General features: G+C 45.0%; 1 protein-coding gene across 2 annotated transcripts in view; it reads left to right on the forward strand.

The window, feature by feature from the left end:
• The window catches only part of LOC135478072 (probable N-acetylgalactosaminyltransferase 9), a 42,470-nt gene that overhangs the window by 7,710 nt on the left and 14,013 nt on the right, over positions 1 to 20,747 (forward strand). The window contains exons 2-6 of one of the 2 annotated variants that reach the window (XM_064758340.1): positions 2,070 to 2,236; positions 3,208 to 3,385; positions 4,590 to 4,793; positions 5,014 to 5,223; positions 20,095 to 20,212. In XM_064758340.1, the coding sequence (XP_064614410.1) occupies positions 2,070 to 2,236; positions 3,208 to 3,385; positions 4,590 to 4,793; positions 5,014 to 5,223; positions 20,095 to 20,212 (877 nt within the window). The remainder of the gene's footprint in view (positions 1 to 2,069; positions 2,237 to 3,207; positions 3,386 to 4,589; positions 4,794 to 5,013; positions 5,224 to 20,094; positions 20,213 to 20,747) is intronic. The other variant, XM_064758339.1, reaches the window with a different exon arrangement.

Consider the following 20,747-nt stretch of genomic DNA (forward strand, 5'->3'; position numbering starts at 1 on the left):
GAAGGAGACCAACCAGAGCCCAGAAGAAACTGTCATAGATTTACATTGCTCTGCATATCGGGAACATTATGGGTGAAGGAAACCAACCAGAGCCCAGAAGAAATTGTCATACATGTACATTGCTCTGAATATCAGGAACATTTTGGGTGAAGGAGACCAACCAGAGCCCAGAAGAAACTGTCATACATGTACATCGCTCTGAATATCAGGAACATTAATGGGTGAAGGAAACCAACCAGAGCCCAGAAGAAACTGTCATACATGTACATTGCTCTGCATGTCAGGGACATTATGGGGTGAAGGAAACCAACCAGAGCCCAGAAGAAATTGTCATAGATTTACATTGCTCTGAATATCAGGGACATTATGGGTGAAGGAGACCAACCAGAGCCCAGAAGAAACTGTCATAGATTTACATTGCTCTGCATATCGGGAACATTATGGGTGAAGGAAACCAACCAGAGCCCAGAAGAAATTGTCATACATGTACATTGCTCTGAATATCAGGAACATTTTGGGTGAAGGAGACCAACCAGAGCCCAGAAGAAACTGTCATACATGTACATTGCTCTGAATATCAGGAACATTATGGGTGAAGGAAACCAACCAGAGCCCAGAAGAAACTGTCATACATGTACATTGCTCTGAATATCAGCAACATTATGGGTGAAGGAAACAACCAGAGCCAGAAGAAACTGTCATACATGTACATTGCTCTGAATATCAGGAACATTATGGGTGAAGGAAACAACCAGAGCCCAGAAGAAACTGTCATACATGTACATTGCTCTGAATATCAGGAACATTATGGGTGAAGGAACCAACCAGAGCCAAGAGAAAATGCTCTGATACACTACATGTGCATTGTTTTTGCGTGTCACGTACATTAGCGGGTGAAGGAAACTAACCAGAGCCCAGAGAAAATGCTCTGATACACTACATGTGCATTGTTTTGCGTGTCACGTACATTAGCGGGTGAAGGAAACTAACTAGAGCCAAGAGAAAATGCTCTCATACACTACATGTGCATTGTTTTGCGTGTGACGTACATTAGCGGGTGAATGTACATTTCAAGGAATATTATGACTGAATGAAAGTAACAAGAACACTTTGTCAAGAAAACGGTAAAAAAAATCACAAAGAATGAACTACATCAAGCATTGGTGAATTTTATGACCACATAAAACTGCACACAAAACTACCTTTATTTTTTTTTTTAGATTTTTTTTTTTTGCAGTTGAAAATAAGTAAATAGACGATTTAAAGTGACCCAAATAATGATGCTCTTGAAGTTCGGGCCCTGCCAACTGTGGATTTGAGCCTGTTCACTTGAACGGTTCTCATTGATTTGGAAAATCTCAGTCATCACTTCTGATCTGTTGAAAGTGGGATATCACAAATGTCACAGATGTCACAGATGTCACTTGTGGATATATACCCACTGATGGATTGTCCTGCCTGATACCTCAGAAGTACCATCTGTCGACTGTAAGCAATACAGCACGTGACACAAACACGAATGCACCAATGATTATGTGGTGTAATGCCACATGTTGTATATTTCATTCAGCTATTTAGGGGGGCCTGTCTTGTTAAAAGTGGAGTGGGGGGGGGGGGGGCGTATTTGCTCCCTAGTGGAGGGTATTAGCGCAGCGCAATGGACCAGGATCCTCCCACTAATGCTGTTGCTATGAGTTCAAGTCCAGCTCATGCTGTGTTCCTCTCCGGTCGTACATGGTAAGGTCTTCCAGCAACCTGCAGATGGTCGTGGGTTTCCCCACGCTCTGCCCAGTTTCCTCCCACCGTAATGCCAGCTGCCAACGAATAAATTTTGACGAACCAATTAAATAAATAAACACAATTATTTTCAGAGCCTGATTAGTTTTCAAATAACATTTTTTACAGATTTTGGACTCTTGATTTTGATTCCTTTGTCTCCATCTTCCCTCATCTACAAAAAGGAGGAGGGGAGTATCTCATTTATTTTTGTTTTATTGACTATCTAATGCCGTACTCAAGTTTACAAGCATTCATGACTGCCTCATTCTGTTCCTTTTTTATACTTACAGATGTAAAGAGATAGAGTATCCTACTGATTTACCTACAGCCAGCGTTATCATCATATTTCATAATGAGGCATGGTCTCCGTTACTAAGGACAGCTCACAGCGTTGTTAACCGCTCTCCCCCAGAGTATCTTCATGAAGTTATTCTATTGGACGATTTCAGTGACAGACGTAAGTTTTTGTCCGATATATTTTCAGATTTCCTGAAATGGGGCACACTCAGAACATTGCTGTTGGCTTTTTCAGTGATTCAACATTGAAGAAAACATAAAAATGATGGAAAATTCAGAAAAAAAAGTCTGAAAGGCTATTTGTAAGGTTTTTTTTTTTTTTTTTCAATTTTTCTTTAAGGAGAAAAGGGTCATTTGAAATCAATTTTTGTATGGTTGGTATCTGGTACCACCTCTTGGCTTTTATCATTTTTCCATTGTAATGCAAAATATGTGAATATGATGCATGTGTAATAAATTTATTTCAATATAAGTCCCATGTCAGTGCAATATGCCCAGGTGAGGTGTCATAAGAGGTGGTAATGGAGTGGACTCAAGTGGGGTGTCATATCTGGTGTCTATGCAGTGCACTTGGGTGTGATGTCGTGCTGTGGGCAATGTTGTGTGCTGGTTAGAGTGTCATGTTTGGTGTCAGGAGTGGAATATCATGTTTGATGTCAATGCAGTGTACCTTGGTGTGATGTTTAATTTGGGATCAGTGCAGTGTGCCTGGGTGGGGTATCCTGTCTGGTTTAAATGTAGCATGCCTGGGTGTGATGTCTTACTTGTGGTCAATGCAGTGTGCCGTCTTATTTGGGGTCAGTGCAGTTTGCGTGGGTGTGATGTTTTATTTGGGGTCAGTGAAGTGTGCCTGGGTGTGGTATATTTTCTGGTGTAAATGTAGTGTGCCTGGGTGTGATGTCTTATTTGGGGTCAGTGCAGTGTGGCTGTTGTGGGGTATCCTGTCTGGTGTAAGTGTTGTTTGTCTGAGTGGGGTTGTCATTTCTGTTGTCAGTATATGACAGTTAGAGGTGGTAGTGTGCCTGGTGTCATATGTTGTACAAGATAAGATGTCCTGTCCGGTGTGTTTCACATGATGGTTTAGTGAGGAAGCACTGTATGAAATAAGACTGTATCTGTTGTATTTACCAGCGGAATTGGGAGAAAAACTACATAAATATGTGCAGGAGACTTGGCCAGATGGGATTGTAAAAATAAAGCGAACAAAGGGAAGGAGTGGATTGATACGTGCGCGATTAGCCGGTGCTAAGGCTGCTACTGGAGATGTTTTGATTTTCCTTGACTCCCACTGTGAGGCTAACACTGGATGGTATGTCATTTTTGTGTTCCGTGGAACCTTTCCAAGTCAGGATTCTGTCAAACAATAGGGTTGCACTGGATTATCTCCCTTGTTGCTCGACCGGGACTGTGACTTAACAAGATTAGTTTTTGAGACGTGAAACTACGAGAAGTGGCACCTGACCTATTAAAACATGCAGTATGTAGGTTATGTCACAACAGTGACAATATTTTCAATGCAATAGAACGTAAAAATAACAATATATCAGCCTTCGAGATTCACTTGAATCAATTCTATTTTTTTTCTACTTAAGAGTTCGCTGAAGCCGTCTGTTGTATTTAATTAGGGCCAGGTTTTTAAAATTACCTGAAAATTGATTTTAAAAAAATAACATTTATCCTGGTCTTCCCAAATAAGTTTAGAAACTGAAGCTCTTTCCTAAAGTTAAGTCTTCAACTACATGTAGTATATGCCACCTTAACTCCGAAACTTGCCATTAGGCATTTTCTGAGGTCCCTCCTAACCATAGCTTACTCCTATAAATACACCTTTTAAATGGGAGAGTGACAAGAAGGGAGGTAATTCGGTGCGACCCTGTTCACAAGAGAATAGTTTTCATGTAGAAATGCTGGTAAGATTGAAATCAAGAAGCATCAATGCAGTTGCTGTAAGCTCAATCCAGCTCATGCTGGCTTCCTCTCTGGTCTGTTATGTAGAAAGGTCTGGCAGCAACCTGCAGATGGTCAAGGGTTTCCCTGAGATCTGCCTGGTTTCCTCCAACCATAATGCTGGCCACAATTGTTTCTCAAAATACGTATTTAGTCCCTAAAGTGTCATGTCACCTTACATGAATTTCACTCAGGTTTTCTTCAGGTGCTGTCCAAGTGAAATTGGTTGTTTTCCGAATGTCTGCGATTTTATGATTCAAGTGTGTATTACAGCAACTGTCTTGGGTTTCCCGCATGGATTCCACCCGGTTTCCTCTAACCATAATGCTGGCAGCCATTGTTCAAGTGAAATGTTCTGCAGTAGACAGTAAAATACAAATTAAATAAATAAATAAAGTGGTTTAAAAGAGTAATGAAATATTCTTCAGTTTTGGAAAGCATACATTTATGAATCCATATTTGTTTGATAGCTTTCTCAAGGAGTTGAGAAAATGTCTTTAATTTGTAAACATGTTTTTGAACTGAAAAAAAAAAAACCCACAAAGACAACAGAACTGTTTGCTTAGGCTTGAACCTTTACTGGCAAGAATCAAAGAAGATCGCAGAGCGGTTCTTTGTCCAGAAATCGATCTGATTGACTCGCACACAATTGGTTACCATGGTTCCGGGAGCTACTCGGTGGGTGGCTTTTGGTGGAGTTTGCACTTTTCATGGCGTCCTATCCCACAGCAAGAAAAAGACAGGAGAAAACACAGCACTGACCCAATGCGGTAATCAAGTCTTGCTACTTCTAGTTACAGCTTAGTGGAGATGTAGGGTTGGGGATTAGTCAGTATTAGCACTTAATAAGGGAGGGGCACGGGTTAGGGCAAGGGTTAATTAACATGTCTGATTTCTGTCCTATGGAGGCACAGAGTGCTTTAGGGCAGGGTTTTTTACAGATATGCAAATTTTTTCAAATAGTGACTTTTGATTGGTCCTTGCTCACAGGCTGGAACCAATATTATTTCGTATCCAAGAGAATCCCAGTGCCATCCTTTGTCCTATACCAGACGCCATCAACGCAAGCTCTCTGGAATATCCCTCAAACGGGAGCATTGCTGTAGGGGGCTTCAGCTGGAGCTTGAACTTTACGTGGATAACAGCACCCCCTATTGGCAATGACTTGAATCAGCCTAAACAAATAACTGATCCCATTAGGTAGGCTTGGAGATTGAGTGGAGAATCGTCGGGATGTGTGGCTAAAATCTGTAGATCACAATTTGGAAAATTGGGCAGTTTTCTGTAGTTGGATTTGTGTTCTACCTAAAACCCTTTTTTCATTTCCTGTGAACTTAATGACACAGTAATCACATCAAAAAGTAGAGCTAATTTTTAATCAAATGGTGCTGGGTGTTTTGATGAGCAGGGTTTTCATTTAGAATTAGAGAAGGAGGTCAGAGTTCAAAACTAGGCGGCTGAATTGAAAGTAATTATGTCACAATTACTGTTAATTTAAATACTAAGAATATTCAAAGTAGGCAGGTATGGGGACAACAGTAGACAGCTGTCTGCAGCCTGCTATTTGCCCTTTTTGAACACCCTGGATGGGTTGTAATATTAAATGAAATGACAAAAATATCATTATGGGAGTTCTGTAGGAAGAGAGCTGGAAACACACCTTAACGGCCACAATCATATGCTTAGTAACTCAGTAAAAGTTTTTAATCTGGAGTTCTTATGATGACATTGGTTGCATGATGTTAAAGCAACTGGAAATACGATATCTCATCACGCATAACCCAGGCACACATGGTCAACCCATCACTCGTATCCCAGGCACACATGGTTACCCCTTCACTTGTATCCCAGGCGCACATGGTTAACACATCACGCATACCCCAGGCACACATGGTTAACGCACCACCATACCCCAGGCACACACTGGTTAGCACATCACACATACCCCAGGCATACACTGGTTAGCACATCACACATACCCCAGGCACACATGGTTAACACAACACACATACCCCAGGCACACACTGGTTAGCACATCACACATACCCCAGGCATACACTGGTTAGCACATCACACATACCCCAGGCACACATGGTTAACACAACACACATACCCCAGGCACACACTGGTTAACACATCACACATACCCCAGGCACACATGGTTAGCGCATCACACATACCCCAGGCACACACTGGTTAGCACATCACACATACCCCATGCACACATGGTTAACACATCACACATACCCCAGGCACACATGGTTAACACATCACGCATACCCCAGGCACACATGGTTAACACATCATGCATGCCCCAGGCAGACATGGTTAACGCACCATGCATACCCCAGGCACACATGGTTAACAAATCATGCATACCCCAGGCACACATGGTTAACACATCACGCATACCCCAGGCACACATGGTTAACACATCACGCATACCCCAGCACACATGGTTAACACACCACACATACCCCAGGCACACATGGTTAACAAATCATGCATACCCCAGGCACACATGGTTAACACATCACGCATACCCCAGGCACACATGGTTAACACATCACGCATACCCCAGGCACACATGGTTAACGCACCATGCATACCCCAGGCACACATGGTTAACAAATCATGCATACCCCAGGCACACATGGTTAACACATCACGCATACCCCAGGCACACATGGTTAACACACCACACATACCCCAGGCACACATGGTTAACGCATCACACATACCCCTTGCACACATGTTTAACACATCACACATACCCCAGGAACACATGGTTAACCCATCACTCATGCCCCAGGCACACATGGTTAACACATCACACATACCCCAGGAACACATGGTTAACAAATCATGCATACCCCAGGCACACATGGTTAACCCATCACTCATACCCCATGCACACTTGTTTAACCCATCACACATACCCCAGGCACACATGGTTAACATATCACACATACCCCAGGAACACATGGTTAACACAACACACATACCCCAGGAACACATGGTTAACACAACACGCATACCTCAGGCACACATGGTTAACACATCACTCATGCCCCAGGCACACATGGTTAACCCATCACTCATACCCCATGCACACATGTTTAACACATCACACATACCCCAGGAACACATGGTTAACAAATCATGCATACCCCAGGCACACATGGTTAACCCATCACTCATACCCCATGCACACTTGTTTAACACATCACACATACCCCAGGAACACATGGTTAACCCATCACTCATGCCCCAGGCACACATGGTTAACAAATCATGCATACCCCAGGCACACATGGTTAACCCATCACTCATACCCCATGCACACTTGTTTAAAACATCACACATACCCCAGGAACACATGGTTAACCCATCACTCATGCCCCAGGCACACATGGTTAACAAATCATGCATACCCCAGGCACACATGGTTAACACATCACGCATACCCCAGGCACACATGGTTAACACATCACGCATACCCCAGGCACATATGGTTAACACATCACACATACCCCAGGCACACATGGTTAACACATCACACATACCCCAGGCACACATGGTTAACGCATCACACATACCCAAGACACACATGGTTAACGCACCACCCATACCCCAGGCACACATGGTTAACACATCACACATACCCCAGGCACACATGGTTAACGCACCACACATACCCCAGGCACACATGGTTAACGCATCACAGATACCCAAGGCACACATGGTTAACGCATCACACATACCCCAGGCACACATGGTTAACGAACCACCCATACCCAAGGCACACATGGTTAACGCATCATGCATACCCCAGGCACACATGGTTAACGCATCACACGTACCCCAGGCACACATGGTTAACGCATCAAACATACCCCAGGCACACATGGTTAACGCACCACGCATACGCCAGGAACAAATGGTTAACGCATCACTCGTATCCCAGGTGCACATGGTTAACATATCATGTGTACCCCAGGCACACATGGTTAACACATCACACATACCCCAGGCACACACGGTTAATGCATCACTCGTATCTCAGGCGCACATGGTTAACACATCACTCGTACCCCAGGCACACATGGTTAACACATCACTCATACCCCAGGCGCACATGGTTAACACAGCACGCGTACCCCAGGCACACATGGTTAACACATCACTCACACCCCAGGCATACATGGTTAACACATAACTCATACCCCAGGCACACATGGTTAATACATTACGCATGCCCCAGGCACTCATGGTTAACGAACCACCCATACCCAAGGCACACATGGTTAACGCATCATGCATACCCCAGGCACACATGGTTAACGAACCACCCATACCCAAGGCACACATGGTTAACGCATCATGCATACCCCAGGCACACATGGTTAACGAACCACCCATACCCAAGGCACACATGGTTAACGCATCATGCATACCCCAGGCACACATGGTTAACGCATCACACATACCCCAGGCACACATGGTTAACGAACCACCCATACCCAAAGCACACATGGTTAACGCATCATGCATACCCCAGGCACACATGGTTAACGCATCAAACATACCCCAGGCACACATGGTTAACGCACCACGCATACGCCAGGAACAAATGGTTAACGCATCACTCGTATCCCAGGTGCACATGGTTAACATATCATGTGTACCCCAGGCACACATGGTTAACACATCACACATACCCCAGGCACACACGGTTAATGCATCACTCGTATCTCAGGCGCACATGGTTAACACATCACTCGTACCCCAGGCACACATGGTTAACACATCACTCATACCCCAGGCGCACATGGTTAACACAGCACGCGTACCCCAGGCACACATGGTTAACACATCACTCATACCCCAGGCGCACATGGTTAACACAGCACGCGTACCCCAGGCACACATGGTTAACACATCACTCGTATCCCAGGCACATATGGTTAACACACCACACATACCCCAGGCACACATGGTTAACGCATCACTCATACCCCAGGCACACATGGTTAACGAACCACCCATACCCAAGGCACACATGGTTAACGCATCATGCATACCCCAGGCACACATGGTTAACGCATCACACATACCCCAGGCACACATGGTTAACGCATCAAACATACCCCAGGCACACATGGTTAACGCACCACGCATACGCCAGGAACAAATGGTTAACGCATCACTCGTATCCCAGGTGCACATGGTTAACATATCATGTGTACCCCAGGCACACATGGTTAACACATCACACATACCCCAGGCACACACGGTTAATGCATCACTCGTATCTCAGGCGCACATGGTTAACACATCACTCGTACCCCAGGCACACATGGTTAACACATCACTCATACCCCAGGCGCACATGGTTAACACAGCACCCGTACCCCAGGCACACATGGTTAACACATCACTCACACCCCAGGCATACATGGTTAACACATAACTCATACCCCAGGCACACATGGTTAATACATTACGCATGCCCCAGGCACACATGGTTAACACATCACTCACAGCCCAGGCATACATGGTTAACACATCACGCATACCCCAGGCACACATGGTTAACCCATCACTCGTACCCCAGGCACACATGGTTAACGCACCACGCATACCCCAGGCACACATGGTTAACACATCACACATACCCCAGGCACACACGGTTAACACATCACGCGTACCCAAGGAACAAATGGTTAACACATCACACATACCCCAGGCACATATGGTTAACACATCACACATACCCCAGGCACACATGGTTAACCCATCACTCGTACCCCAGGCACACATGGTTAACGCATCACACATACCCCAGGCACACATGGTTAACACATCACACATACCCCAGGCACACATGGTTAACGCATCACCCGTACCCCAGGCACACATGGTTAACACATCACATATACCCCAGGAACACATGGTTAACGCACCACGCGTACCCCAGGTGCGCATGGTTAATACATCACACATACCCCAGGCACACATGGTTAACGCACCAGGCAGACATGGTTAACGCACCACGCGTACCCCAGGCACACATGGTTAACGCACCAGGCAGACATGGTTAACGCACCACACATACCCCAGGCACACATGGTTAACCCATCACACATACCCCAGGAACACATGGTTAACCCATCACGTATACCCCAGGCACACATGGTTAATGCATCCTGCATACCCCAGCCACACATGGTTAACACATCACGCATGCCCCAGGCACACATAGTTAACGCATCACTCGTAACCCAGGCACACATGGTTAACGTACCACATACCCCAGGCACACATGGTTAACACATCACGCATACCCCAGGCACACATGGTTAACGCATCACGCATACCCCAGGCATACACTGGTTAGCACATCACACATACCCCAGGCACACACTGGTTAGCACATCACACATACCCCATGCACACATGGTTAACACATCACACATACCCCAGGCACACATGGTTAACACATCACGCATACCCCAGGCACACATGGTTAACACATCATGCATGCCCCAGGCAGACATGGTTAACGCACCATGCATACCCCAGGCACACATGGTTAACAAATCATGCATACCCCAGCACACATGGTTAACACACCACACATACCCCAGGCACACATGGTTAACAAATCATGCATACCCCAGGCACACATGGTTAACACATCACGCATACCCCAGGCACACATGGTTAACACATCACGCATACCCCAGCACACATGGTTAACACACCACACATACCCCAGGCACACATGGTTAACAAATCATGCATACCCCAGGCACACATGGTTAACACATCACGCATACCCCAGGCACACATGGTTAACACATCACGCATACCCCAGGCACACATGGTTAACGCACCATGCATACCCCAGGCACACATGGTTAACAAATCATGCATACCCCAGGCACACATGGTTAACACATCACGCATACCCCAGGCACACATGGTTAACACACCACACATACCCCAGGCACACATGGTTAACGCATCACACATACCCCTTGCACACATGTTTAACACATCACACATACCCCAGGAACACATGGTTAACCCATCGCTCATGCCCCAGGCACACATGGTTAACACATCACACATACCCCAGGAACACATGGTTAACAAATCATGCATACCCCAGGCACACATGGTTAACCCATCACTCATACCCCATGCACACTTGTTTAACCCATCACACATACCCCAGGCACACATGGTTAACATATCACACATACCCCAGGAACACATGGTTAACACAACACACATACCCCAGGAACACATGGTTAACACAACACGCATACCTCAGGCACACATGGTTAACACATCACTCATGCCCCAGGCACACATGGTTAACCCATCACTCATACCCCATGCACACATGTTTAACACATCACACATACCCCAGGAACACATGGTTAACAAATCATGCATACCCCAGGCACACATGGTTAACCCATCACTCATACCCCATGCACACTTGTTTAACACATCACACATACCCCAGGAACACATGGTTAACCCATCACTCATGCCCCAGGCACACATGGTTAACAAATCATGCATACCCCAGGCACACATGGTTAACCCATCACTCATACCCCATGCACACTTGTTTAACACATCACACATACCCCAGGAACACATGGTTAACCCATCACTCATGCCCCAGGCACACATGGTTAACAAATCATGCATACCCCAGGCACACATGGTTAACACATCACGCATACCCCAGGCACACATGGTTAACACATCACGCATACCCCAGGCACACATGGTTAACGCACCATGCATACCCCAGGCACACATGGTTAACAAATCATGCATACCCCAGGCACACATGGTTAACACATCACGCATACCCCAGGCACATATGGTTAACACATCACACATACCCCAGGCACACATGGTTAACACATCACACATACCCCAGGCACACATGGTTAACGCATCACACATACCCAAGGCACACATGGTTAACGCATCAAACATACCCCAGACACACATGGTTAACGCATCACACATACCCAAGACACACATGGTTAATGCACCACCCATACCCCAGGCACACATGGTTAACACATCACACATACCCCAGGCACACATGGTTAACACACCACACATACCCCAGGCACACATGGTTAACGCATCACAGATACCCAAGGCACACATGGTTAACGCATCAAACATACCCTAGGCACACATGGTTAACGAACCACCCATACCCAAGGCACACATGGTTAACGCATCATGCATACCCCAGGCACACATGGTTAGCACATCACACATACCCCAGGCACACATGGTTAACACACCACACATACCCCAGGCACACATGGTTAACGCATCACACATACCCCAGGCACACATGGTTAACGCATCAAACATACCCCAGGCACACATGGTTAACGCACCACGCATACGCCAGGAACAAATGGTTAACGCATCACTCGTATCCCAGGTGCACATGGTTAACATATCATGTGTACCCCAGGCACACATGGTTAACACATCACACATACCCCAGGCACACACGGTTAATGCATCACTCGTATCTCAGGCGCACATGGTTAACACATCACTCGTACCCCAGGCACACATGGTTAACATATCACTCATACCCCAGGCGCACATGGTTAACACAGCACGCGTACCCCAGGCACACATGGTTAACACATCACTCACACCCCAGGCATACATGGTTAACACATAACTCATACCCCAGGCACACATGGTTAATACATTACGCATGCCCCAGGCACTCATGGTTAACGAACCACCCATACCCAAGGCACACATGGTTAACGCATCATGCATACCCCAGGCACACATGGTTAATGCACCACCCATACCCAAGGCACACATAGTTAACGCATCACACATACCCCAGGCACACATGGTTAACACAGCACGCGTACCCCAGGCACACATGGTTAACGCATCAAACATACCCCAGGCACACATGGTTAACGCATCATGCATACCCCAGGCACACATGGTTAACGCATCACGCATACGCCAGGAACAAATGGTTAACGCATCACTCGTATCCCAGATGCACATGGTTAACATATCATGTGTACCCCAGGCACACATGGTTAACACATCACACATACCCCAGGCACACACGGTTAATGCATCACTCGTATCTCAGGCGCACATGGTTAACACATCACTCGTACCCCAGGCACACATGGTTAACACATCACTCATACCCCAGGCGCACATGGTTAACACAGCACGCGTACCCCAGGCACACATGGTTAACACATCACTCATACCCCAGGCGCACATGGTTAACACAGCACGCGTACCCCAGGCACACATGGTTAACACATCACTCGTATCCCAGGCACATATGGTTAACACACCACACATACCCCAGGCACACATGGTTAACGCATCACTCATACCCCAGGCACACATGGTTAACGAACCACCCATACCCAAGGCACACATGGTTAACGCATCATGCATACCCCAGGCACACATGGTTAACGCATCACACATACCCCAGGCACACATGGTTAACGCATCAAACATACCCCAGGCACACATGGTTAACGCACCACGCATACGCCAGGAACAAATGGTTAACGCATCAGTCGTATCCCAGGTGCACATGGTTAACATATCATGTGTACCCCAGGCACACATGGTTAACACATCACACATACCCCAGGCACACACGGTTAATGCATCACTCGTATCTCAGGCGCACATGGTTAACACATCACTCGTACCCCAGGCACACATGGTTAACACATCACTCATACCCCAGGCGCACATGGTTAACACAGCACGCGTACCCCAGGCACACATGGTTAACACATCACTCACACCCCAGGCATACATGGTTAACACATAACTCATACCCCAGGCACACATGGTTAATACATTACGCATGCCCCAGGCACACATGGTTAACACATCACTCACAGCCCAGGCATACATGGTTAACACATCACGCATACCCCAGGCACACATGGTTAACCCATCACTCGTACCCCAGGCACACATGGTTAACGCACCACGCATACCCCAGGCACACATGGTTAACACATCACACATACCCCAGGCACACACGGTTAACACATCACGCGTACCCAAGGAACAAATGGTTAACACATCACACATACCCCAGGCACACATGGTTAACCCATCACTCGTACCCCAGGCACACATGGTTAACGCATCACACATACCCCAGGCACACATGGTTAACACATCACACATACCCCAGGCACACATGGTTAACGCATCACCCGTACCCCAGGCACACATGGTTAACACATCACATATACCCCAGGAACACATGGTTAACGCACCACGCGTACCCCAGGTGCGCATGGTTAATACATCACACATACCCCAGGCACACATGGTTAACGCACCAGGCAGACATGGTTAACGCACCACGCGTACCCCAGGCACACATGGTTAACGCACCAGGCAGACATGGTTAACGCACCACACATACCCCAGGCACACGTGGTTAACCCATCACACATACCCCAGGAACACATGGTTAACCCATCACGTATACCCCAGGCACACATGGTTAATGCATCCTGCATACCCCAGCCACACATGGTTAACACATCACGCATGCCCCAGGCACACATAGTTAACGCATCACTCGTAACCCAGGCACACATGGTTAACGTACCACACATACCCCAGGCACACATGGTTAACACATCACGCATACCCCAGGCACACATGGTTAATGCATCCTGCATACCCCAGCCACACATGGTTAACACATCACGCATGCCCCAGGCACACATGGTTAACGCATCACGCATACCCCAGGCACACATGGTTAACGCATCACCCGTACCCCAGGCACATATGGTTAACACATCACACATACCCCAGGCACACATGGTTAACGCATCATGCATGCCCCGGGCACACACTGGTTAACATATCACACATACCCCAGGAACACATGGTTAACACATCACGCATACCCCAGGCACACATGGTTAACGCATCACCCGTACCCCAGGCACACATGGTTAACACATCACGCATACCCCAGGCACACATGGTTAGCGCATCACGCATACCCCAGGCACACATGGTTAGCGCATCACACATACCCCAGGCACACATGGTTAACGCACCACCATACCCCAGGCGCACATGGTTAACACATCACGCATGCCCCAGGCACACATGGTTAACACACCACGCATGCCCCAGGCACACATGGTGAACGCACCATCATACCCCAGGCACACATGGTTAACACATCATGCATGCCCCAGGCACACATGGTTAACGCACCACGCATGCCCCAGGCACACATGGTTAACGCATCACCCGTACCCCAGGCACACATGGTTAACACATCACGCATGCCCCAGGCACACGTGGTTAACCCATCACTCATACCCCAGGCACACGTGGTTAACCCATCACTCGTACCCCAGGCACACATGGTTAACGCATCACGCATACCCCAGGCACACGTGGTTAACCCATCACTCGTACCCCAGGCACACATGGTTAACGCACCACCATACCCCAGGCACACATGGTTAACACATCACGCATGCCCCAGGCACATGTGGTTAACCCATCACTCGTACCCCAGGCACACACTGGTTAACACATCACTCGTACCCCAGGCACACATGGTTAACACATCACGCATGCCCCAGGCACTCGTGGTTAACCCATCACTCGTACCCCAGGCACACGTGGTTAACCCATCACTCGTACCCCAGGCACACGTGGTTAACCCATTACTCGTACCCCAGGCACACACTGGTTAACACATCACTCGTACCCCAGGCACACGTGGTTAACGCACCACACGTACCCCAGGCACACATGGTTAACGCATCACGCATACCCCAGGCACACATGGTTAACACATCACGCATGCCCCAGGCTCACATGGCTAACACATCACGCATAACCCAGGCACACGTGGTTAACCCATCACTTGTACCCCAGGCACACATGGTTAACGCATCACGCATACCCCAGCCACACATGGTTAACCCATCATGCATACCCCAGGCACACATGGTTAACCCATCATGCATACCCCAGGCACTCATGATTAACCCAGCACTCGTACCCCAGGCACATGTGGTTAACCCAGCACTCATATCCAATGTGCACATGGCTAACATATCACGCATGCCCCAGGCACACATGGTTAGCGCATCACGCATGCCCCAGGCACACATGGTTAATGCATCACGCATACCCCATGCACACACTGGTTAACACATCACACATACCCCAGGCACACATGGTTAACACATCACGCATACCCCAGGCACACATGGTTAATACATCACGCATACACCAAGCACACATGGTTAACTCATCACACCTACCCCAGGCACACATGGTTAACGCATCACACATACCCCAGGCACACATGGTTAAGGCATCACACCTACCCCAGGCACACATGGTTAACGCATCACACATACCCCAGCACACATGGTTAAGGCAAACGAGGGTTCAGGGATGTGAGCAGAAACAGCTGTTCTCTTATTTTAGAGATAACTCACATATGATTGGTCAAAATTGACAAGGTGGCAAAGCTTTTTGTTTTCTCAATGCATGTGATTTGTGGACTTTGAACTGTGATAGCTCAGGTATGCAACATCACAAAAGTAAAAAGGTATACTTTCAAAAACTTATGTGGAATATGTTATTCATGCATACATTTGGTCTGTTGTTGTCTTTTCTTTTAAGATTTCGTAGCGAGGGAGTAATATCCTTTGACATAAACCTCAGGAGATGGTCAGATGAAGTGACACACCCCATATTTTCCGTTTTATTTCTTTACCTCTGCTATTTTTTTGTCTGCCTGTGTTTCTCTTTGGAGTAGCTTTACTAAAAAAAATTAACCGGGGATTTGGATGAAATTTTTATAGATAGGTTGGCCATGGGAACAGTACTAATCCGTCAAACCTTGGTTGTGATCCATGTCTCAGGTCTGATGCAGGACTTTCAGGTCTTTCAATGCTACCACACTCTAACACCAAAAACAATCCTGTAACAAAAGGTGTGCTAATCACACTCCTGTAACAAAAGATGTGCTAGTCACACTCCTGTACCAAGAGGTGTGCTAATCACACTCTTGTAACAAAAGGTGTGCTAATCACACTCCTGTAACAAAAGTTGTGCTTGTCACACTCCTGTAACAAAAGGTGTGCTAATCACACTCCTGTAGCAAACGGTGTGCTAATCACACTCCTGTAGCAAAAGGTGTGCTAATCACACTCCTGTAACAAAAGGTGTGCTGATCACACTCCTGTAACAAAAGGTGTGCTAGTCACACTCCTGTAACAAAAGGTGTGCTAATCACACTCCTGTAGCAAAAGGTGTGCTGATCACACTCCTGTAACAAAAGGTGTGCTAGTCACACTCCTGTAACAAAAGGTGTGCTAATCACACTCCTGTAACAAAAGGTGTGCTAATCACACTCCTGTAGCAAAAGGTGTGCTAATCACACTCCTGTAACAAAAGGTGTGCTGATCACACTCCTGTAACAAAAGGTGTGCTGATCACACTCCAGTACCAAAAGGTGTGCTAATCACACTCCTGTAACAAAAGGTGTACTTGTCACACTCCTGGTCATGTGTAAGGGGTGTGATAACAACAATTCAGTGAATAATTGTAGTGGTGTTCTTTTTCAGTCATGTAAGCACTGAGGGGATTTATGTGAAACAGAAGTTTGCACTCCAAGAGTGCCTTCTGCTCTGAAGAAAAATGTACCTCAGTGCAAAAAAAGAAATGCAATAAGCATCAGTGGAAGACTGTGGCCACTAAAAACTATACCAGATGAAAAACAATGCTAATGGCTTAAAGATAATGTAACAAAAGATATTGGCTCAAGTCAGTCTTGAACTCATGATCTTGATTAAAATCTCTTGTGTAAACCGACATATTTTAATTCAACTGACATTTCTTCATCTAACTGACATTTCTTCATACATTAACTGACATTTCTTCATCTAACTGACATCTCTTTATCTAACTTATCATCATCATATGACTGAAAATTGTTAAGTATGAAATTAAACCTCAAGCGCTCACTTACTCATCTAACTGACATTTCTTCATCTAACTGACATCTCTTTATCTAACTTATCATCATCATATGACTGAAAATTGTTAAGTATGAAATTAAACCTCAAGCGCTCACTTACTCATCTAACTGACATTTCTTCATCTAACTGACATCTCTTTATCTAACTTATCATCATCATATGACTGAAAATTGTTAAGTATGAAATTAAACCTCAAGCGCTCACTTACTCATCTAACTGACATTTCTTCATCTAACTGACATCTCTTTATCTAACTTATCATCATCATATGACTGAAAATTGTTAAGTATGAAATTAAACCTCAAGCGCTCACTTACTCATCTAACTGACATTTCTTCATCTAACTGACATCTCTTTATCTAACTTATCATCATCATATGACTGAAAATTGTTAAGTATGACTATAAACCTCAAGCACTCACTTACTCATCTAACTGACATTTCTTCATCTAACTGACATCTTTTTATTTAACTGACATCTCTGGTTAGTGACATCTCTTCGGCTAACTGACATCTCTTCATCTAACTGACATCTCTTCATCTAACTGACATCTCTTTATCTAACTAACATCTCTTTATCTAACTAACATCTCGTCTAACTGACATCTCTTCATCTAACTGACATCTCTTTATCTAACTAACATCTCTTATAACTGACATCTCTCCTCCTAACTGACATTTCCTCCTAGCTGTTTTTACAACTTCAAATCCAGTCATGTCTCTGTAATGATTGTATCTTCAATCAGCTCCGTAATGGTCAGTAGTAGTTTCTATGGCATGTTAGTGGTGACTCGAGGAGTGATATTCGAACTACCTTAGCCTGAAACTCAAACTCAGTGGAAAATGTGTCAAAGGCGACATGGGAGCTGCAACCATAAAGTATGGTAGTGCATGGTATTTACCTCATCCTGATCATTTTATTACAATTCCTTATCTTCTAGAAACTCGTCCCCTTGTCCTTATTGTGTGGAACCTTGTCCCATTATCTTCATACCAGGGAAGGTCTACCAGCAACCTGTGGATGGTTCTGGGTTTCCTCTGGGCTCCTTCCGGTTTCCCTCCATCATAATGCTGGCTTCCATTGTCCAAGTGAAATATTCTTGAATACGGCGAAAACTACAAAGAAATAAAGAAACAAATAATTATCTCTGTTTATAATGTTCCTTATTGTGTGGAACCTTGTCCCATTATCTTTATGTAATTTCTGTTGGGATCCTTATTGTGTCCAAGTACATGTATTTTTATATGTATTAAGTACCTATTTGTATAGAACCTTATGCCATTATTCTTTTCCTGGTACAGTACCCTATTGTCTGGAACCTTGCCCCATTATTATTTTTATAAGGTCTCTTGTCTTCTGGAACCTTTTCACATTATCCTTATCAGGTGTCTTATCTAGAACCCTGGCCTGTTATCCTTATTGGATGCCTTATTCCCTGAAACCTGGATTATGGTTTCTCATTTTAATGAATGGTGCCCCATAAGGCTGTAAAACTCCATTTGGTATATGAACAGGTCACAATCTACACAAAACTTGTACATTCATTCACAGAATCCTTGCATGTCTGCTAGGGGTTATGGTTTTGGAGGTGCTGATCATTGGGGTTTAACTGGGGAATTGAGTTGTCTTATTTTTAACACTATATTTTGAAATATTACTTTTGAAATTGTATATATTGACTGTGTAAGGTTAAATTTAACTCTGTGTTACGATTTTATACAGGTGCAAACCTGTCAGGCAAATTTTCACTTATTTATTTTTTATACAAACTACATTTATCCTGCATTGTTAGTGTACATTAAATTTAGCAGTAAAGAAGCATATACATGGTCATATAACTGTCTTTGTACAGTACATTTTCTTTCATAATTTTATTAATATTAATAGTTAATATTGTCTTTTGGCATACTTAAATATGATTCTTATGAATAATATGATTTTCAGATCCCCAACAATGGCAGGAGGGCTGTTTGCAGCCAGTCGTGTGTTTTTCTTTGAGATTGGTGCGTATGATCCTGGGATGGATGTGTGGGGAGGAGAAAACCTGGAGATTTCATTCAGGGTAGATAACTCCTACTTCATTTTGCCTGTGCAGTGCTATCAATATTAACATGATTGAAGTCTGAGTGGAGTTTTGAATTCAGTCCATTGGTTTCATGTTTTTATCACAGTATAAAAAAAAGAAAAAATAATTATAATTTGGGATGTTTTTGTGTGAATTTTGGCTTTTCGTTTGTTTTATATCTGAAACTTAAATTGGGACTAAGAAAACTATAAATTGATATTTGAATGTCATTCATAAAATATGTTAAGAATTAAGAATCTGAAAGATTATATTTGAATGTGCAAAGTTTCTGTACTTTTTTGCAATATATGTATATGTTGATGACGTGGCTTCTTTGAAACAGAAGTGACATGCAGTTTTGCATTGCTGAATATCAGTTACTGCTCTTCACGTAAATTTATCATTTTTCAAGAGACACATTTTTGCTTGAATCTGATTGATTTATTCACCTTATGAGAGTTTTTTTTTGTGAAGTTTTGCATGATTTATTACCAGAAGAACTGTTGATATTTCATTTTAAGGCCTTTATGTG

The sequence above is a fragment of the Liolophura sinensis genome, chromosome 11, assembly GCF_032854445.1.
Source record: "Liolophura sinensis isolate JHLJ2023 chromosome 11, CUHK_Ljap_v2, whole genome shotgun sequence".
Taxonomy (NCBI): Eukaryota; Metazoa; Mollusca; class Polyplacophora; order Chitonida; family Chitonidae; genus Liolophura; species Liolophura sinensis.